The sequence below is a fragment of the Diplotaxodon limnothrissa genome, linkage group LG9, assembly GCF_057381915.1.
Source record: "Diplotaxodon limnothrissa isolate DT_005_m linkage group LG9, D_limnothrissa_male_GT1.1, whole genome shotgun sequence".
In the NCBI taxonomy this organism is placed as follows: Eukaryota; Metazoa; Chordata; class Actinopteri; order Cichliformes; family Cichlidae; genus Diplotaxodon; species Diplotaxodon limnothrissa.
Window position 1 is genome coordinate 4,325,370 of NC_140604.1, and position 15,190 is coordinate 4,340,559.

The following is a 15,190-nucleotide window of genomic DNA, read 5'->3' on the forward strand; positions in this document are numbered from 1 at the left end:
ATTAAAACAACATCTCCAGGTATAAGACATCTTTTAGTCCTCATCCATTTTTGTCTTTCTTGCATCAAAGGTAGGTACTCAGAAAGCCATCTCTTCCAGAACAACTCTGCCATGTACTGTACCTGTTTCCACCTTTTCCTGACATGCAAATCACTTGGATGAAACAGTCCTGGTGGAAAAACTGGTTTATTTTTCAGCAACAACAAGTGATTGGGTGTCAGTGCTTCAAGATCATTTGAGTCATCTGAAACTTTAGTAATGGGTCTGTCGTTCATTATAGCTTCAACCTCACAGAAGACTGTGTGGAGTCCTTCATCATCCAGAACTTGCTCCTTAAGAACTGAGGCTAAAATATTCTTTACTGAACGAATGAGACGCTCCCACACACCGCCTTGGTGAGAAGCTGCTGGGATGTTGAAGTTCCATTTCATGCCATCCTGAACAAAAGCCTTTTGAATTTTGGCATGGTCCAGCTCAGTCAAACTTTCTTTCAACTCTCGATTCGCCCCAACAAAATTTGTAGCATTATCAGATCTGATGGTCGAAACTGGGCCTCGTCTACAGATGAACCTCCTCACAGCATTTATACAAGAGTCTGTATCAAGTGTACATGCAATCTCCAGATGTACTGCACGACTGGTGAAACAAGTAAAAAGAACTCCATACCTTTTAAGGAGACTTCGTCCTCTTTTAACACTTATAGGTCCAAAATAGTCCACTCCAACATTTGTGAATGGGGCTATGTCTGGCAGGACTCTCTCTTCAGGCAGATCCGCCATCTTTTGTTCAACAAACTTTCCTCTGTTGCGTCTACACGTGACACAACGAGAGATGATTTTCCTGGCAGCAGAATTTGCATTTAGTATCCAGTAATTTTGTCTTAGTTTTGACAGCATGTGTGCTCTTCCTGCATGTCCCAACCTTTGATGGATATGGCGTAAAATCAGTGTTGACACATGCATATCTTTTGTCAAAATTACAGGATGCTTTAATTCCATAGGCATGGCTGCTTTATTCAATCGGCCACCCACTCTGAGGATTCCTGCATCCAACACTGGATCAAGTTTATAGAGACAATTTCCCTTAGAGACTCCTTTGAGGCCATTGTGGATTAAAGCCATTTCAGTCATAAATTTCTGTTGTTGTGCATATTGAAGAATAGCTTGTTCTGCCTTTGCCAAGTCTTCTGGAGTGAGATTTCCTTTCTTCAAAGTGGTCTTAAATCTTTCCATTCTTATCTCCACTTCTTTCTGACCTTCCGGATCATTCTTATTCAAACCTGCAGCAAGCAACTCTTTCCTCTTCTGTGCCAACAACACCAAGACCTCTTTCATCTTTAAAAGCCAGGCTACAGAGATTTTAAGTTTTGCCCAAGACGAGAAGTAGAGGATAAAATAGCTGGTAGGATTTTGTAATTCTCTCACAATGGCATTCATTGTCAGGTCCCTTTTGACCTCTGGGTCATCTGCAGAAATTACACTGTACTCCACATCCAGTTTAGGCCATTCCTTTTCTGACTCATAGAGAAATTCTGGCCCTTTTATCCATCTCCTACATTTGAGGAGATCCCCAGCTCTCATACCTCTGGATGCGTCATCTGCAGGATTCTCCTTAGAAGAAACGTATCTCCACTGATTCACATCTGTTGCTTCCCGAATAACAGCAATTCTGTTTGCAACAAAAGTATTGAATCTTCTGGTTTCATTGGAGATGTATTTCAGTACTGTTGTGCTATCAGTCCAAAAAACTGATTTTTCCAACCTGACTTGCAGCTCCTTTTGCAGAAGCCTGTCCACCCGAACTGCAAGAACTGCAGCCGTCAATTCCAACCTGGGAATTGTAGTTTGCTTGAGAGGAGCAACTCTAGCCTTTCCCAGGATAAAAGCAACATGCGTGACGTTATTCTTTTCCAACTTTAAATATGACACCGTTCCATACCCATCTTGACTTGCATCAGAAAAATGATGAAGTTGTGCCCTATCTGGTCTTCCAAAGCAATTTGGTTTAATGCAACGTTCCACTTTAAACTTTGAAATCAGCTGGAGATCCTCCAGCCAATCACGCCACCGCTGGGAAAGAGAGTGGGGAATAACTTCATCCCACTTCAAATTTTGTCGGCAAAGCTCTTGTAGCAACAGTTTAGCTGGCATACTGAAGGGAGACAAGATTCCCAAAGGATCATACAGTGAGCTGACCACAGACAAAATTCCCCTTCTGGTTGTTGGACGGTCCTGCAGGGAGGTTCTGAACTGGAACTTGTCTGTTGCTATGCACCACTGTAAACCCAGTGCTCTCTCAACTGGAAGTTGATCTGTGTCCAAATCCAGATCCTTAATTTCCTTTGCTCTTCTTTCCTCTGGGATTGACATGAGCACTGTGCGACTGTTGCTGATCCATTTTGAAAGCTTAAATCCTCCTTTAGCGCAGATATCTGTCAGCCTCTTCACCATGTGCACTGCCTCCTCTTCTGAAGCAACAGATTTCAAACAATCATCCACATAAAAGTTTCTTTTGACTGTATCAACCACTTCAGCTGGAAACTGTTGTGCATTATCATCTGCAGTTCTCTGTAGAGCATAATTTGCACAACTTGGCGAAGATACAGCTCCAAACAAATGCACTTTCATCCTGCATTCCTGTGCAGACCTTGAAGTGTTGCCATGTTGCCACCACAGGAAACGGAGAAAGTTGACATGTTTTTCTGAGACGTGCACTTGGTGAAACATGGAATCAATGTCCGCCATTAATGCAACAGGCTCTTGTCTAAATCTGATCAGAACCCCAACCAGCGAGTTTGTGAGATCAGGTCCCTGTAGAAGCTGACTGTTCAATGATGCTCCTTTATAAGTTGTTCCACAGTCAAATACAACTCTTAATTTGCCCTTTGTGGGATGATACACTCCATGATGAGGGATGTACCACACCTTTCCATCATCTTTGTGCAACTCATCTACAGGCACAAACTCGGCATATCCTCGTTCAAGCATGTTGTTTACACATTTAGTGTATTCATCCTTATAATGAGTATCCTTTTCGAATCTCCGTCTGAGACTGGAGACGCTGCTCCGCGACACAGAGGTTATTTGGCAAACTGGAACCTTCTCTCCTGAAAGGCAAATCAATGTGATAATGATTTCCAATAAGCTTTATTGAACTACTAACAATATCCATGAAACACAGATCCTCTCTAGACATTTCAGTCTGCTCCTCTGATGATCTTTCATTAAAATCATGATTGTACTGTTTAATCAACATGTCTTCAAGACGCTCAACAGAAATCCTATTGGCTGTTACAGCAGTGCAGTTGGTTTTATTTCCACTGTTACTTCCAGTGCGCAGGGGACCATTTATGACCCAGCCAACTTTTGTTTTTACAGCATAAGGTCCACCTCCCACACTGTTTATCACCTTCCATGGCTCCAAAACATTGGAAGCATCAGTGCCTATCAGTAGCTCCACATCTGCATTAACGTTGTGAAGTTTAACAGGTTTAAGATGAGGCCACTGATCGATGTCGCTTTGCTGGGGAATATTAACTGTAGAAACTGGCATAGTCTTTTGAGTCAAAACATCTGGCAATGGCATGAAATCATTTGCTTCCAAACCAGACACTTCCAAACCAGACAGAACTTGTGTACTAACAATCTTATCTTGACTCATTGTTCTCAAAAAGATATTGGTCTTTTTACCTTTTACATTCAGCCTTTTTGCCAAAGTTTCTGTACAGAATGTACCTGAACTTCCAGGATCCAAAAACGCATAAGTTTGCACAATTTTATTACTCTTTTGGCTCTTAACTTGAACTGGAACTATAGAAAAAATTGCATCAACTTCATGACCAGCCCCAATATACCCACATGTCTGAGTGGTTGCAGTTGAAAAGCTGACATTAGAGTTTGTCCTCTGTTGAGTTTGTTCCGAAGACGCACCTGGATCCTTTCGCTCTATATGAAGAACCCCTGGGTGCCTTTGGTGACACACGTCGCAATCCAAACGACTCCTACAGTCTTTGCTTGTGTGACCAACTTTTAAACAACCAAAACAAATTCCCCTTTCCTTGATAAAAGTCAACTTATCCTGATGCGTTTTAGCTTTAAACTGCTTACAATTCTCTAGTAAATGGTTGCTGTGTGAACAAAACAAACAACTATGCAGAACGGCGGAAGTTGTTCTGCTTCCAGTTGATTGAGTTTTGATTCCTGGCACTGTACTGACATTAGTGGCAAAACTACTTCCTTTTTTTCTTTGCTTGGTAGAACTTGAAGCTTTAAAGCTGCTTCCAGATTGTGAGTCTTGTATGTTGCCAAACACTGGATCTGATGCTACTTTTACCTGTTTTATTATAAAGGTAACCAGATCAGTGAATACTGCTCTGTAACCATTTTGTTCCTGCAGTTCATAGGCAACAACTCTCCATTTTTCCCTCAATTTGTATGGAAGTTTCATAACAACCATTCTCATATTTGAGGGCAAATCCAACTCCTTCATATAAACAACTTGCTGCATTAGATTCGAACATCCTTGAAGAAAAAGAGAGAATGACTGTAGACCTTTCACATCCTCACTTTTAATAGGTACCCAACTCACAATCCTCTCCATATATGCAGAGGCAATTTTATTTTCGTTCCCAAAATGTTCTTCAAGAAGATCTTTGGCTGTGGAATAGCCCTGCTCAGGTGGTAAGTGCTGACAACTATGCACCAAATCCCTAGGCTGCCCCCTAGTGAACTGCTCTAAAAAATGCAAACAGTCGCTCCAGTTATCAGTTTTAGCTTCCACTCCATTTTCAAAGGCATTCATAAATGATCTGTACTGTAAAGGGTCTCCATCAAACACAGGGATGTTTCTGGCGGGGAGGACAGAAGATAAGTTTTGTTTTACAAGCCAAGTAGTGATGTCATTTTGTTTTTGCATAATATTTACAATCTCCTTCGTGCAATTCCCAGTCAAAGTAGGAGACTGAGGCTGTGTTTGCTGCGTCACTTGAGCTGAATCATCAACCTGATGTTGGGTTTGACTTTGTCTAGGTACGATTACTTGTGATTCAGATGCAGAATTTATACCAGAGTAATCTCTTGATGTTGGAACAAATGTATCGGCACAAGGATTTAAACTAGGCGCTTCTTGTACGTGCCCTCTTTCAAAATAAGAGTTCATTCCATCAGAATGCTCAGAGCTACAAACTGAATTTATTTTTAAGACACGAAGCTTTGCATTAGTGGCTGCCAGCTCTGTTTCCAAGGACAATGTCTCCTTTTCTTTTCTCAGTTTCTCCTTTTCTTTTCTCAGTTTTTCCTCTTGCGCTTCGATAGAATGTTTTTTCTTTAATGCAGCGAGTCGCTCCATGAGCGCTGCCTTGTCAGCCGCAGCTTTAATGCATGCGGAAGATGTTGATGAAATTCGACTTTGCTGTGACAAGGTTTTTGAAGGTGGTTTTACACTTGAGATATTAGAGACACTGTCTTCAGGTTTTATTTCATCCAAACTTTCAACAGCTTTATCATTGCGAACAGTATTGTTTTGTTCAGTATACGGCTCGCCCGCCTCCTGCAACCAAACCTTTACTTTGTCCATAAAAACAGAGAATGCTGTCACCTTCGACTGAAAATGTGCAACTTGCCTTTTCACTTCATCTTCTGGCAGTGGCAAACTTAAAAAGGATTCTTGCAAAGCGTTTGCATCTTGATAGCATTTAATAAACTTCCCAAATTCAGAAGACACTTCCTTAACGTTTTCATGTGAGGTCATTAAAGCGGAAATTTTCCCCATGTACTTAGATGCTTGCTTACACATTGAACTGCGCTTTTCTTGGCATGTCTTTATATACAAATCCAAACCTTTTGGCGTAAATTTAACGCTTCTTTTCTCTGCTTGCATCTCAGTGTCATCCTCTCGTTTACTCTTAATATCCGACATTTTTATTGTCCTCTTGGATTATTTCAAACTTTATAAAGATGCACAGCACACTGAGAGTCCATAGCCTAAAGTACAAACATGACATCCATTTACCTGCCTTTTGCAGCGGACAAACATTTCCACAGAGGGCGTTGGCATGTTTCAATTAGCGATCCAATTATGCACCAATTTAGTACGTCAAAACTCAGTTCATCAGTCTTTGTAGTGAAATTATGTCTTTAAACTCCAATAGTTTCACCGTTTTCCTTTACGGCTTAAACAATATTATCACTCACCAGCTTTGACGAACGAGTGACATGTTGATCCAGGCTTCAACATCAAATCCGTCTGGATTACTCACCAGACGATCCAATAACTTTTATTCGAGTTCGACGGTGATCCTTGAAATCCTTATATCCATTAATGAAGGATTATTCCTTTGTCCACGGGAAGGTTTTTTACTTTGTGTAGTGGCAATTCCTTTACTTTTGTATGATCAAACGTCCCACAACTTAAAGTCCACAAGCCACTGCTGCACTGAGGTAATATTTCGTACGCAGGCAAAAGAAGTCCATTGTCCAAACCTTTTAGTTGAGAGTTTTGGTTTTGGTTTATTTATCCATTTGGCAAGCAATAACAAGATCCTTCCTACTGCTTCTCCTGCTCTGGTAAAAAACCATAGGCCCACCCCAATGCATGCTGGTCCTATACCAGTCTCTTTATTTATAGAAACAAAATGGCCCTACAGCTCTTACTGACTAATTTAACAAAATAACAACAAACAAAACAAATCATTTAAAACAAAATATTAACCGACAAATAAACCCCAAAATATAAGTAAACTAACAACAAACTTTAACTAATTTCAAAAATAAGAACAAAAACAAAAATAAAGAACAAATAGCTCCAACAGGTTTAGTTTTCTGTCAAAGTTGTCCAGAAATAAGCTCAATTAAATGGAATTTTACAAAATTTCTACAATTCAAACCAGTGAGTTACATAAAAATATTTAAAATCTTTCTTTTGGAACCATCCTAATCACAGTCCAGGATCTGCAGTTGGTTCTACTTTGCTGTGTCTTAGTTTTTCAGGTCCATGGGTTGCTGCTTGCGAAATTATATTTATAAAGCACTATAATATGATTCACTGATATAATTTCATCTATAAATCCACTTCTGGTTTACTTCCCTCTTATTTATCACATTATGTGTTACATAAACAGTTTAGTCATAGTCTGCAGTCTCAGGACGTCATTATATTCACAACATGCAGTGAAATGTGTTTTGTCCGAGCTGCGGACGTAGCCGCGCCATTCTAGGGCTTGGTGTTTTGGCATGGAGGGCCTAGTCAAGACTCTTACTGCATATTGGGAGGGAATCGAGCTTGCGACCTCCGCTCCAAAGGTGTGTGGTCTTACCACTCAGTAGCCAGCTGCCTACACAAAGCAATGACCAAAGACGGAGTGATGCTAAGAACAACACTTGTCAGCGTTAAAAGAGAGGCCAGGTTAATTTTTGCAGCGGTTCTGAGCTATGTGCTCCAGCAGTACAGTACTTCATCAGTTTCAATCCAGCCAAAAAATAGAAAACTACACAAACCAATAATGATTTGTAACGAATATTGAAATTCATTGAACCAGTCTGCTTTTTCCTAGTACACTTTAGATAATATCATTAATACCAATCAATAAATAGCTGGAATGGATTGTCTGAATATTGGTGCTGATCATGTCCATTCTCTAACATCTAACAAAACAAAGCTTCCCTCAAACTACATCTAAATTCTGAAAAGAAAAAGCCTACACAGACAAAAAAAAAAAAAAAAACCCTAAGAACTGTGATAGAAGTGGTAATTGGCAGCATGACTGCGTAGCTGACAAATCTGCAGAAAATGTGATGCAGTCATGTCAACATGCTCCCATATCTCAGAGGAGCATTTCCATCGTCTTTTTACAGCAGTGCCATATGATCGTTTTAAGAGAATAGTGACAACAAGAGATTTAAAGGCATGTTCGCCCATCACAGTCCAAACTCTAGTAATGGTGGTACAGGAGCAGGGCTTGATGACGATCAACGAAACTAAAACCAATATCCTGAAGACAGGATACATGAATGAATGAATCTTTGTTGAGCTTCGGTGGAATCTGCTCAGAGACGGGAGAATGGTTGGACTCCAAACAACTTCAAAAGCTTTAAATTAAATCTGGCTTTGAATGAAGCAAAGCGACGTAAAATTTATTATGAACTGATGTGTTTTCCCTTTGTATGACACTGGTATTTATTTATTTATCCTTTTTTAGTATTGCTGTTTAATGGTATGTCACTATCATTCATAGTGTCATTCATCAACCCCCTCTCTAACCAACAGTACATGAATTCTGGTAGTGTGTATCCTTTGTACTGAATATTTCATGAAGCTTTGACAGTCTTGAGAGGCCAAAAGCAGTTACAGGGGAAAGAACAGCAAAGCTTTGAGCTTTAGCCTAATGGGTTTGGCTTAGACAAGGTTTAAACTCGAGATATATGTGAAAACCAACACCACAAACTGACGTTTTGTTTCCTATATTGTCAACAGAGTGTGCGACAGCTCAGTGAAATGCACACAGGACTGTATTTTTTCTATGCTGCAATAAATTATTGCTTAGTCCAGTTTGAATTGCAGCTCATTAAAAAATAAGCCAATAATAAATGCTATAAATCAGCATCAGATGATTGGATTTCTTTCAGAACTCATTACATGATTACTGTATAGCATATAAAAATAGGAAATGTCTGTATGAAATTGTAATGGCTTAACATGTTATATCATAAAAGAGTCTTAGAATGAGAGGGGTTTATATTATTAGGACTGATCCATTTATCACTTGTAATATTGTTCAATGCAAAAACCTGGTCACTAATTAAAATATTCATTATCCCTTCTAACATGGCTAATAATTAAACACAGATTTTCAAATTTACATTTGCTCATAATTCCATAATTAATTGATCTTGTGTACACAAAGCCAATTAGCTACGGGGTTCTGGGATACTAATTTGACAGTGACGGTGCTAACCACTCCACAAACATGCTGGCCTTACTGTACGCAATGCTCTCTTTGTCAAAGAGATCCTGTTTACATTCAAACACTGCACAGCACACTCCCCATCAATAATCATTTCTGTGCCTCTCACACCTAACACCTTTTAGAATTTATGGTGATATTTGTGGTGCTAACATAGTGGCTGGCTGGCACTCCTTTGTAAATGAATTACACCACATATTTTTATATGCTCTAGAGTTGGCAGCATTTGAAAGAGCCATTACAACTCCGAATACAGTTTTCACAACAAGTTGATATTGGAGACTAGAAAGGTTTTTCTCTCTTACCGATTATGAGAACAGAGGGACAGTGGCCTAGTTAGGTGGAAAACTCACTGTAGCTGCATGCCCAACCATTTATCTTCTAATGCTTATCTGGGTCAGCAATCTAAGCATAGATGCCCAGACCTCCCTCCCCCAAGCTAGTTTAGATACCAAAGGCCTCTTTAACTGCTACCTGCTCCACAAACCACAGGACTACATCCTGTGCCCGCAAAACTCAAGTGGGCCGAAGTCCACAGGGTGCCCAGCCCAATGTCCATCGGGCCCATTGGCTGCTTACAAGCCAATCACTAATGAGCCGCTCCTTTAGTAGGGTGACCAGATCCCAAAAACCTACATTTAGAGCAAGAAACAACATTTTTGCGGAATAATATGGGACGTGTTAATAATGATGATAAGGGATTTGAAGTTTAGGTTTAAGCAGATTAAAAGAATAATAATATGTATTTTATTTGAACACAACCTGTGAGCATAAATGAACATGTAAAGTTGTGTTTAATGGTCCTTTGTGATATCCTTACACCATCTCTTCCAATAACATTTTAAACTGTTCTGTGTTATAATGGAAGCTCTTTTGTCTCCTAATCAGCTTCAGGTTTTAGTATAGATGTATCCTACATCTCTTTCTGTGCCATGTTTCCTGTGAGACTCTCACATTGACTTTTGTAAATTAGAGCAAATCAAAATGTGGGAAATGGTCTCAATGGCACAAGCGGGGTAGGGGATAAAAATGATGCCACATAAAGTGGGACACCTGGTCACCCTATTCCATGAGTGGAGCCCAAGAAAGCCCAGACACGGAGAGGTTTCTTGATACCTAGCTGCAGTCTTTATAGTGACATTTAAATCACATTTAATCTGGTCCCTCATCCAAGAATAATTTTCCTTAGGAGACCGTAACAGGGAAAATAAGAGTTTAGTTCGTATATGTGTTTGCTGGCCAGGGAGATAGAGCTGAAACATTTGTGCAGCAGGTTAGAGATGGAAATGTGCTAACAAATGAAGAGATTGTGCTGAGAAGATTGAAGGACATTGAGGTGTTGATAAATGAAGAAAATGAGAAAGAGTGGGGACAGATGGAGGACAAATAATGAATCAGGAACCAGTTGCTGCATATGGCCCCGCCCCTCCCTGAGCCTGGTTCTGCTGGAGGTTTCTTCCTGTTAAAAGGGAGTTTTTCCTTCCCACTGTCGCCAAAGTGCTTGCTCATAGGGGGTCATATGATTGTTGGGCTTTTCTCTGTATGTATTATTGTAGGATCTACCTTACCAACACAATCTCATCTCAAAGCATAACATTCAACGCCATGTGACAAATCGTCAGTACGTTATGCTTTCGGCCGCCTAACTCGTCTGTATGTTACGTGTTCGAAAACATGAGAACCGTTTGGAATCAATCTACACATGTACATTTCTTTTACTTCCTCATGAATTGCTTTGGAAAACACTATCTAACATGATTAAGAGTGTGGTTAAGGTTATGGATAAGGTTATGGTTAGGCCTGGAATACATGGCTGGAACGTGTGTTACCACCGGGAGCATCATTCCATTGGATCCCATCCATCATCAAGCACGTAACATAGGGATGCGGAACGTTACCATTTGCTTGGGACGTGACAAATCGTTGGTATGTTATGCGTTCGGAATGAGAACGGTCTGACCTTACAGTATAAAGCACCTTGAGGCAACTGTTGTTTTGATTTGGTGCTGAATAAATAAAATTGAATTTAATTGAAGTGCATTAGTAAGGAGGAAGTAGGGGGCAGCTATGAAGAGTGGAAAGCCAGTTGGTCCTGATGACATATTGTACCTGTGGCAATATGGAGACCTCTACAAGAGAGGACAATGGGTTTCTTGACTACCTAACTTAACACAGTCTTGGATAGTGAGAGAATGCCTGAGGTACAGGAATGTCTGTACGATGATCTTTGAAATGAATCTGGAATTTTTGTCATATTCTGTATATTTTACATACAGACAGTTCCTATGATGTACACAGCTGCTATAAATCCAATCTATATCATTAAACCTGTGGAAAGTGAAGTGTGAAAAAGTGTTTGCCCCCTTCCTGATTTCCTATTTTTTGTTGTTTATTTTGTCAGTGTTTTGGATAATCAAACAAATTTTACTATTAAACAAAAATAACACGAGCATTTCACACCATCGTATGATGAAACATATTCAACTGATTTTGTACCTCTGCTACTGCAGACAAGTTATAAATGTGTGCCTTACTCTGATGAACCTGATTTTTAAGTATTTACTTGCTATGCAAACTTTCATGTTAAATAAACTCTGAAGTAAAACTGACATCTAATTGGCTGCTATTTAATGCATTTAAGTTCATAATTCAAGGAAAATATCCTGAATTCTGATCTGTTATTATAGATATGTATACGCCATAGAATAATAAGCCTGATTTTGATGTCACGACCTTTTGTATGAATTTCCATGCCACTGAAATTACCACTCTGACACCTAATCATTTTTATTTTAAGGTAGCGAGTACTTGAAATGCACAGCTAGGTCCTGGCTGTAAAGTTTGAAAAACACCATATTTTCTTTAAGGTTAGGGGTTACGATGGGGCTCGCACATCACACATGTTGATACATGAGCACTGGTATGCTTTTTTTTAAGTCAGTCTCTAAACTAAACTTATCATAACCTCTGGCTGTACAGCTGGTGGAGAGCAGTTGATCTAAAAAAATGAATGGCCCCTTCTTCTCTTGGTAATTCTTATAGCCATTACTGGTGATCAGTTATGTGCAGGCCCTGCTTGAGTATTTGTCACATTATTTACATAGATATATACATTTGTCATATTTGTGAAATGCACATTTTCAGTAGATTTTCGAGGTGATATCTCTAATCTCAAGTCTGCCACCTCCAGCTCGGCCTCCTGTCTTTTTGTCGGACACCCTGTCCGAACCATACATCATAGCACCACCGTCCTGAAAATCTACCCCTGATTAGGGATGGGTATTGATAAGATTTTCACGATTCAGATTCCATTTTCGATTCTGTTTAACGATTCGATTCTTTATCGATTCTCTTATCGATTCTCTTTAAAAAAGGAGAACACTAAGGTCGATTAGCTTAGAACTTTGTTTTATTACTTTGTTCCCCCTACCACCACTTCCCCTGCCAGTGGCGGACTCCCTCAGACATCGGTGCGTTGGTGGGTCTTTGTGTCCGGGGATGGGCGTCCAGGTACACACCGGCTCACTCCTTGGCGGCCGCTTATCGGGGCCTGGAGCCTGGGGCTCGCTCGGGCCACTTCGGAGGTGGGGTGCCTCCGGCCTCTCGGCCTGGGGCTTGGTCACTCAGGCACAGCTGGCGGCCGGCGGAGCTCACGGGCGCGTCACTGCAACCCCCCCTGGCTTCTGCTCCGCGGCTGCTGAGTGAGCCCTCATCTGGGACTCTCCTCAGCTCTTTCTGGGACAGTGGCGCGGCTGCCCCTCTGTTGGTCTTCCTTGGTCTCTTGTGTTCTGGGGGCCTCTGGATGTCTGGAGTTTTGATCTCCTCCATACCTGCTTCATGCCCTGGAGGACGGGGCTGTGGCCCCCCACACCCTCTAGCAGATCATTACATGAAGGAACCTTTTAAAAAAAACAAGCGCGTCCATGCTCACAGGTGTACACACGGGTGATCACAAACTACACCCTTTTTGGCTCCTACCTCAAAGCACACTGTGTTCTGTTGATCTTATGTGCTGCACAATAATGTTTAATATTTAGTATCTACTGTCATATTCCCATATATCATTGTGATGTTGTTTATTCTATTACTCTTGTTCTCTTCTGCTTGTTTTCTTTTTTCTTTCTCAGCAGGTGATCCAGGTGATTGATATATGCATTTTTTTTTCTCTGCCCGTTCTGTTGGTTTTTGTCTTTTGCCCTTCTCCCCCGTCCCTCTTCTCAGCCGTTTCTCTTTCCCTCTTTCTTTCCCCCAGTCACGTCTGTCCCGTATTCAGTAAGTGAAAATAAAAATAAACAATAAAAGGTGAATCAAAAAAAAAAAAAAAAAAAAAAAAAAAAGAACTTTGTTTTATATCTTCTCTTTGAACAAGATAGAAATTCAGGAGTAACATGGCCTTACAAACCCAACAGTGAGATCTTAAGAGATACACAGCCTACGGCTCTTCAATGGGGTGTCAAAGGGGCCCCAGGAAAAAAAATTGTAAATGTAAAATAATAAAATAAATATTCTTCTGTAGCAATTACACAAGAATATCCAGTAATGTCTCTGCCTACAATTAAACACATTCACTTACCAAAGTGAAATCGGGGGCATCTGCTGTGGCAAATGGGTTCAAGCCTTTTACCACAAACTTAGTCACTGCTCGGTGACATTCGTCTATCCTGGCCTGAAAGGAGACGCTTCCGGTAGACTGCAGCGAGAGCTGCCAGCATCTGAGCCAGACTCTGTCTCATCATGGTCACTAAGTGCACAGTAATGGCAGGTTTGTAATAAGGCAGATCGCGCTAACATAATATGCACTGTTAGTTGATTATTTACCTGCCGCATTAACGGGAGAGGACGTGCAAACGTTACCGCTGCTGCTGGGTTGAGATTCACGAGTCCGGAGCGGAATTAAAAACACGACATTCATTTAAGGTCATCGCGTTGTTTTGTGAGCAAATGCTTTTGCATATTCGTAGTGTTTCCTCCCTTAAATGAAATATCTACTTTGCAAGTTGCCCTGTTGTCATCCGTTCTCGTAAAGTATAACCAAACTTTTGAGCGTTTGAGCCGCTTACGCGCCGTGTTTCCTGCCAGGTAAATGACGCTCCGCAACGTGGTGACATAATTCGGGGCGACTGGAATCATTAACCCTTGTATTATGTTGAAAAAAAATCACATTGATTATGTTGCGGGTCATTTTGACCCGTACTGTGTAAATCCACTCAGAATTGTCAAAAAACTGCAATAAAACAATAGCAACTTTATTTTCCATTAGAAAAACATTTAGAACACAGACATACAACACAGTTTGAATTACCATAACTCTTTTTAAGAACAATTTAGTAAAAGTTTTTCCTTCTTTACAAACACATTTCTTTTGAACTTGCCCGATTTTCCCAGTTTTTCAGTGTTCAACATTTTCAATTTTGTCCACATGATGGACAGAATGTGACTGTGTGCTTTCTGCAGATGTACTTTTTGCATTTCTCACAAACAGTGCTTGTTTTAATGTCTTCTCGTGAGGGACAGACCTGGCATCTTTTCCGTTTCTTTACACCTGTATCCACTGGATCCACTGCAGATTGGTTGGATGGTGCACACTTGACCTTTTCAATGACAGCTGCTGCTGCTGGGGATCGAGCTGGTCTGACTCGCACCTGGATCTTGGGAGTGACAAGACTTTTTCCCAGTTCTTCCAGGAAAAGGCGACGTCGGTACAATTTACCCGCATTCCAATGTTGGTTGATTTCAGTCCACAGGACATAGGCATTGTAAGCAGACACATCCAAAATGTTGTAGAAAATTACCAAGGGCCAACGAGCTGTCTTGCGCTGGCAGCTGTATGTCGCTGTGACTTTGTCAAGATTGTCTACTCCTCCTTTGGTGGAGTTGTAGTCTAGGATCATTTGTGGTTTTTTGTCTTCTCTTGTGCTCAGAGATGCATCTGTGTGCATTGTGCTCATGACAAGAACATTCTTGTTTTTCTTTGGGCAATATGAAACAACTGTTGCTTTCTCAGTGAAAACAAATATTGAGGAATGCAGAGATCTTCCCTGCATCTTCAAAATTTCACTGGGAAGTTCTGGCTTATTTCTTCTGATTGTTCCCAACATAGTCAGCTTTCTCTTCTGAAGTTCCTCTCCAAGCCAGTAGGATGTAAAGAAATTGTCAGAGGTGATGTTATGCCCTTGCAGCCCTTCACTCATCTGCAGCACCACACGCATCCCCTGATTCTTCTCAGATGCT

At 40.7% G+C, this 15,190-nt stretch overlaps 1 protein-coding gene across 1 annotated transcript; it reads right to left on the reverse strand.

Moving 5' to 3' along the window:
- Positions 1–1,122: 1,122 nt before the first annotated feature.
- Positions 1,123–5,916, reverse strand: LOC146625009 (uncharacterized). The gene is made up of 2 exons (XM_085361884.1): positions 4,994–5,916; positions 1,123–1,153 (listed from the first exon to the last, which is right to left on the reverse strand). The coding sequence occupies exons 1-2, from the start codon at positions 5,914–5,916 to the stop codon at positions 1,123–1,125; spliced, it is 954 nt and encodes a 317-aa protein (XP_085218010.1).
- Positions 5,917–15,190: the final 9,274 nt, after the last annotated feature.

Coding starts and splice junctions, on each gene's coding strand:
- LOC146625009 (XM_085361884.1), bottom strand. CDS start 5,916: ATGTCGGATATTAAGAGTAAACGAGAGGATGACACTGAGATGCAAGCA. Junction 1,154..4,993: donor ACCCAACATCAGGTTGATGA/TTCAGCTCAAGT, acceptor AAGCTATTCTTC/AATATGCACAACAACAGAAA.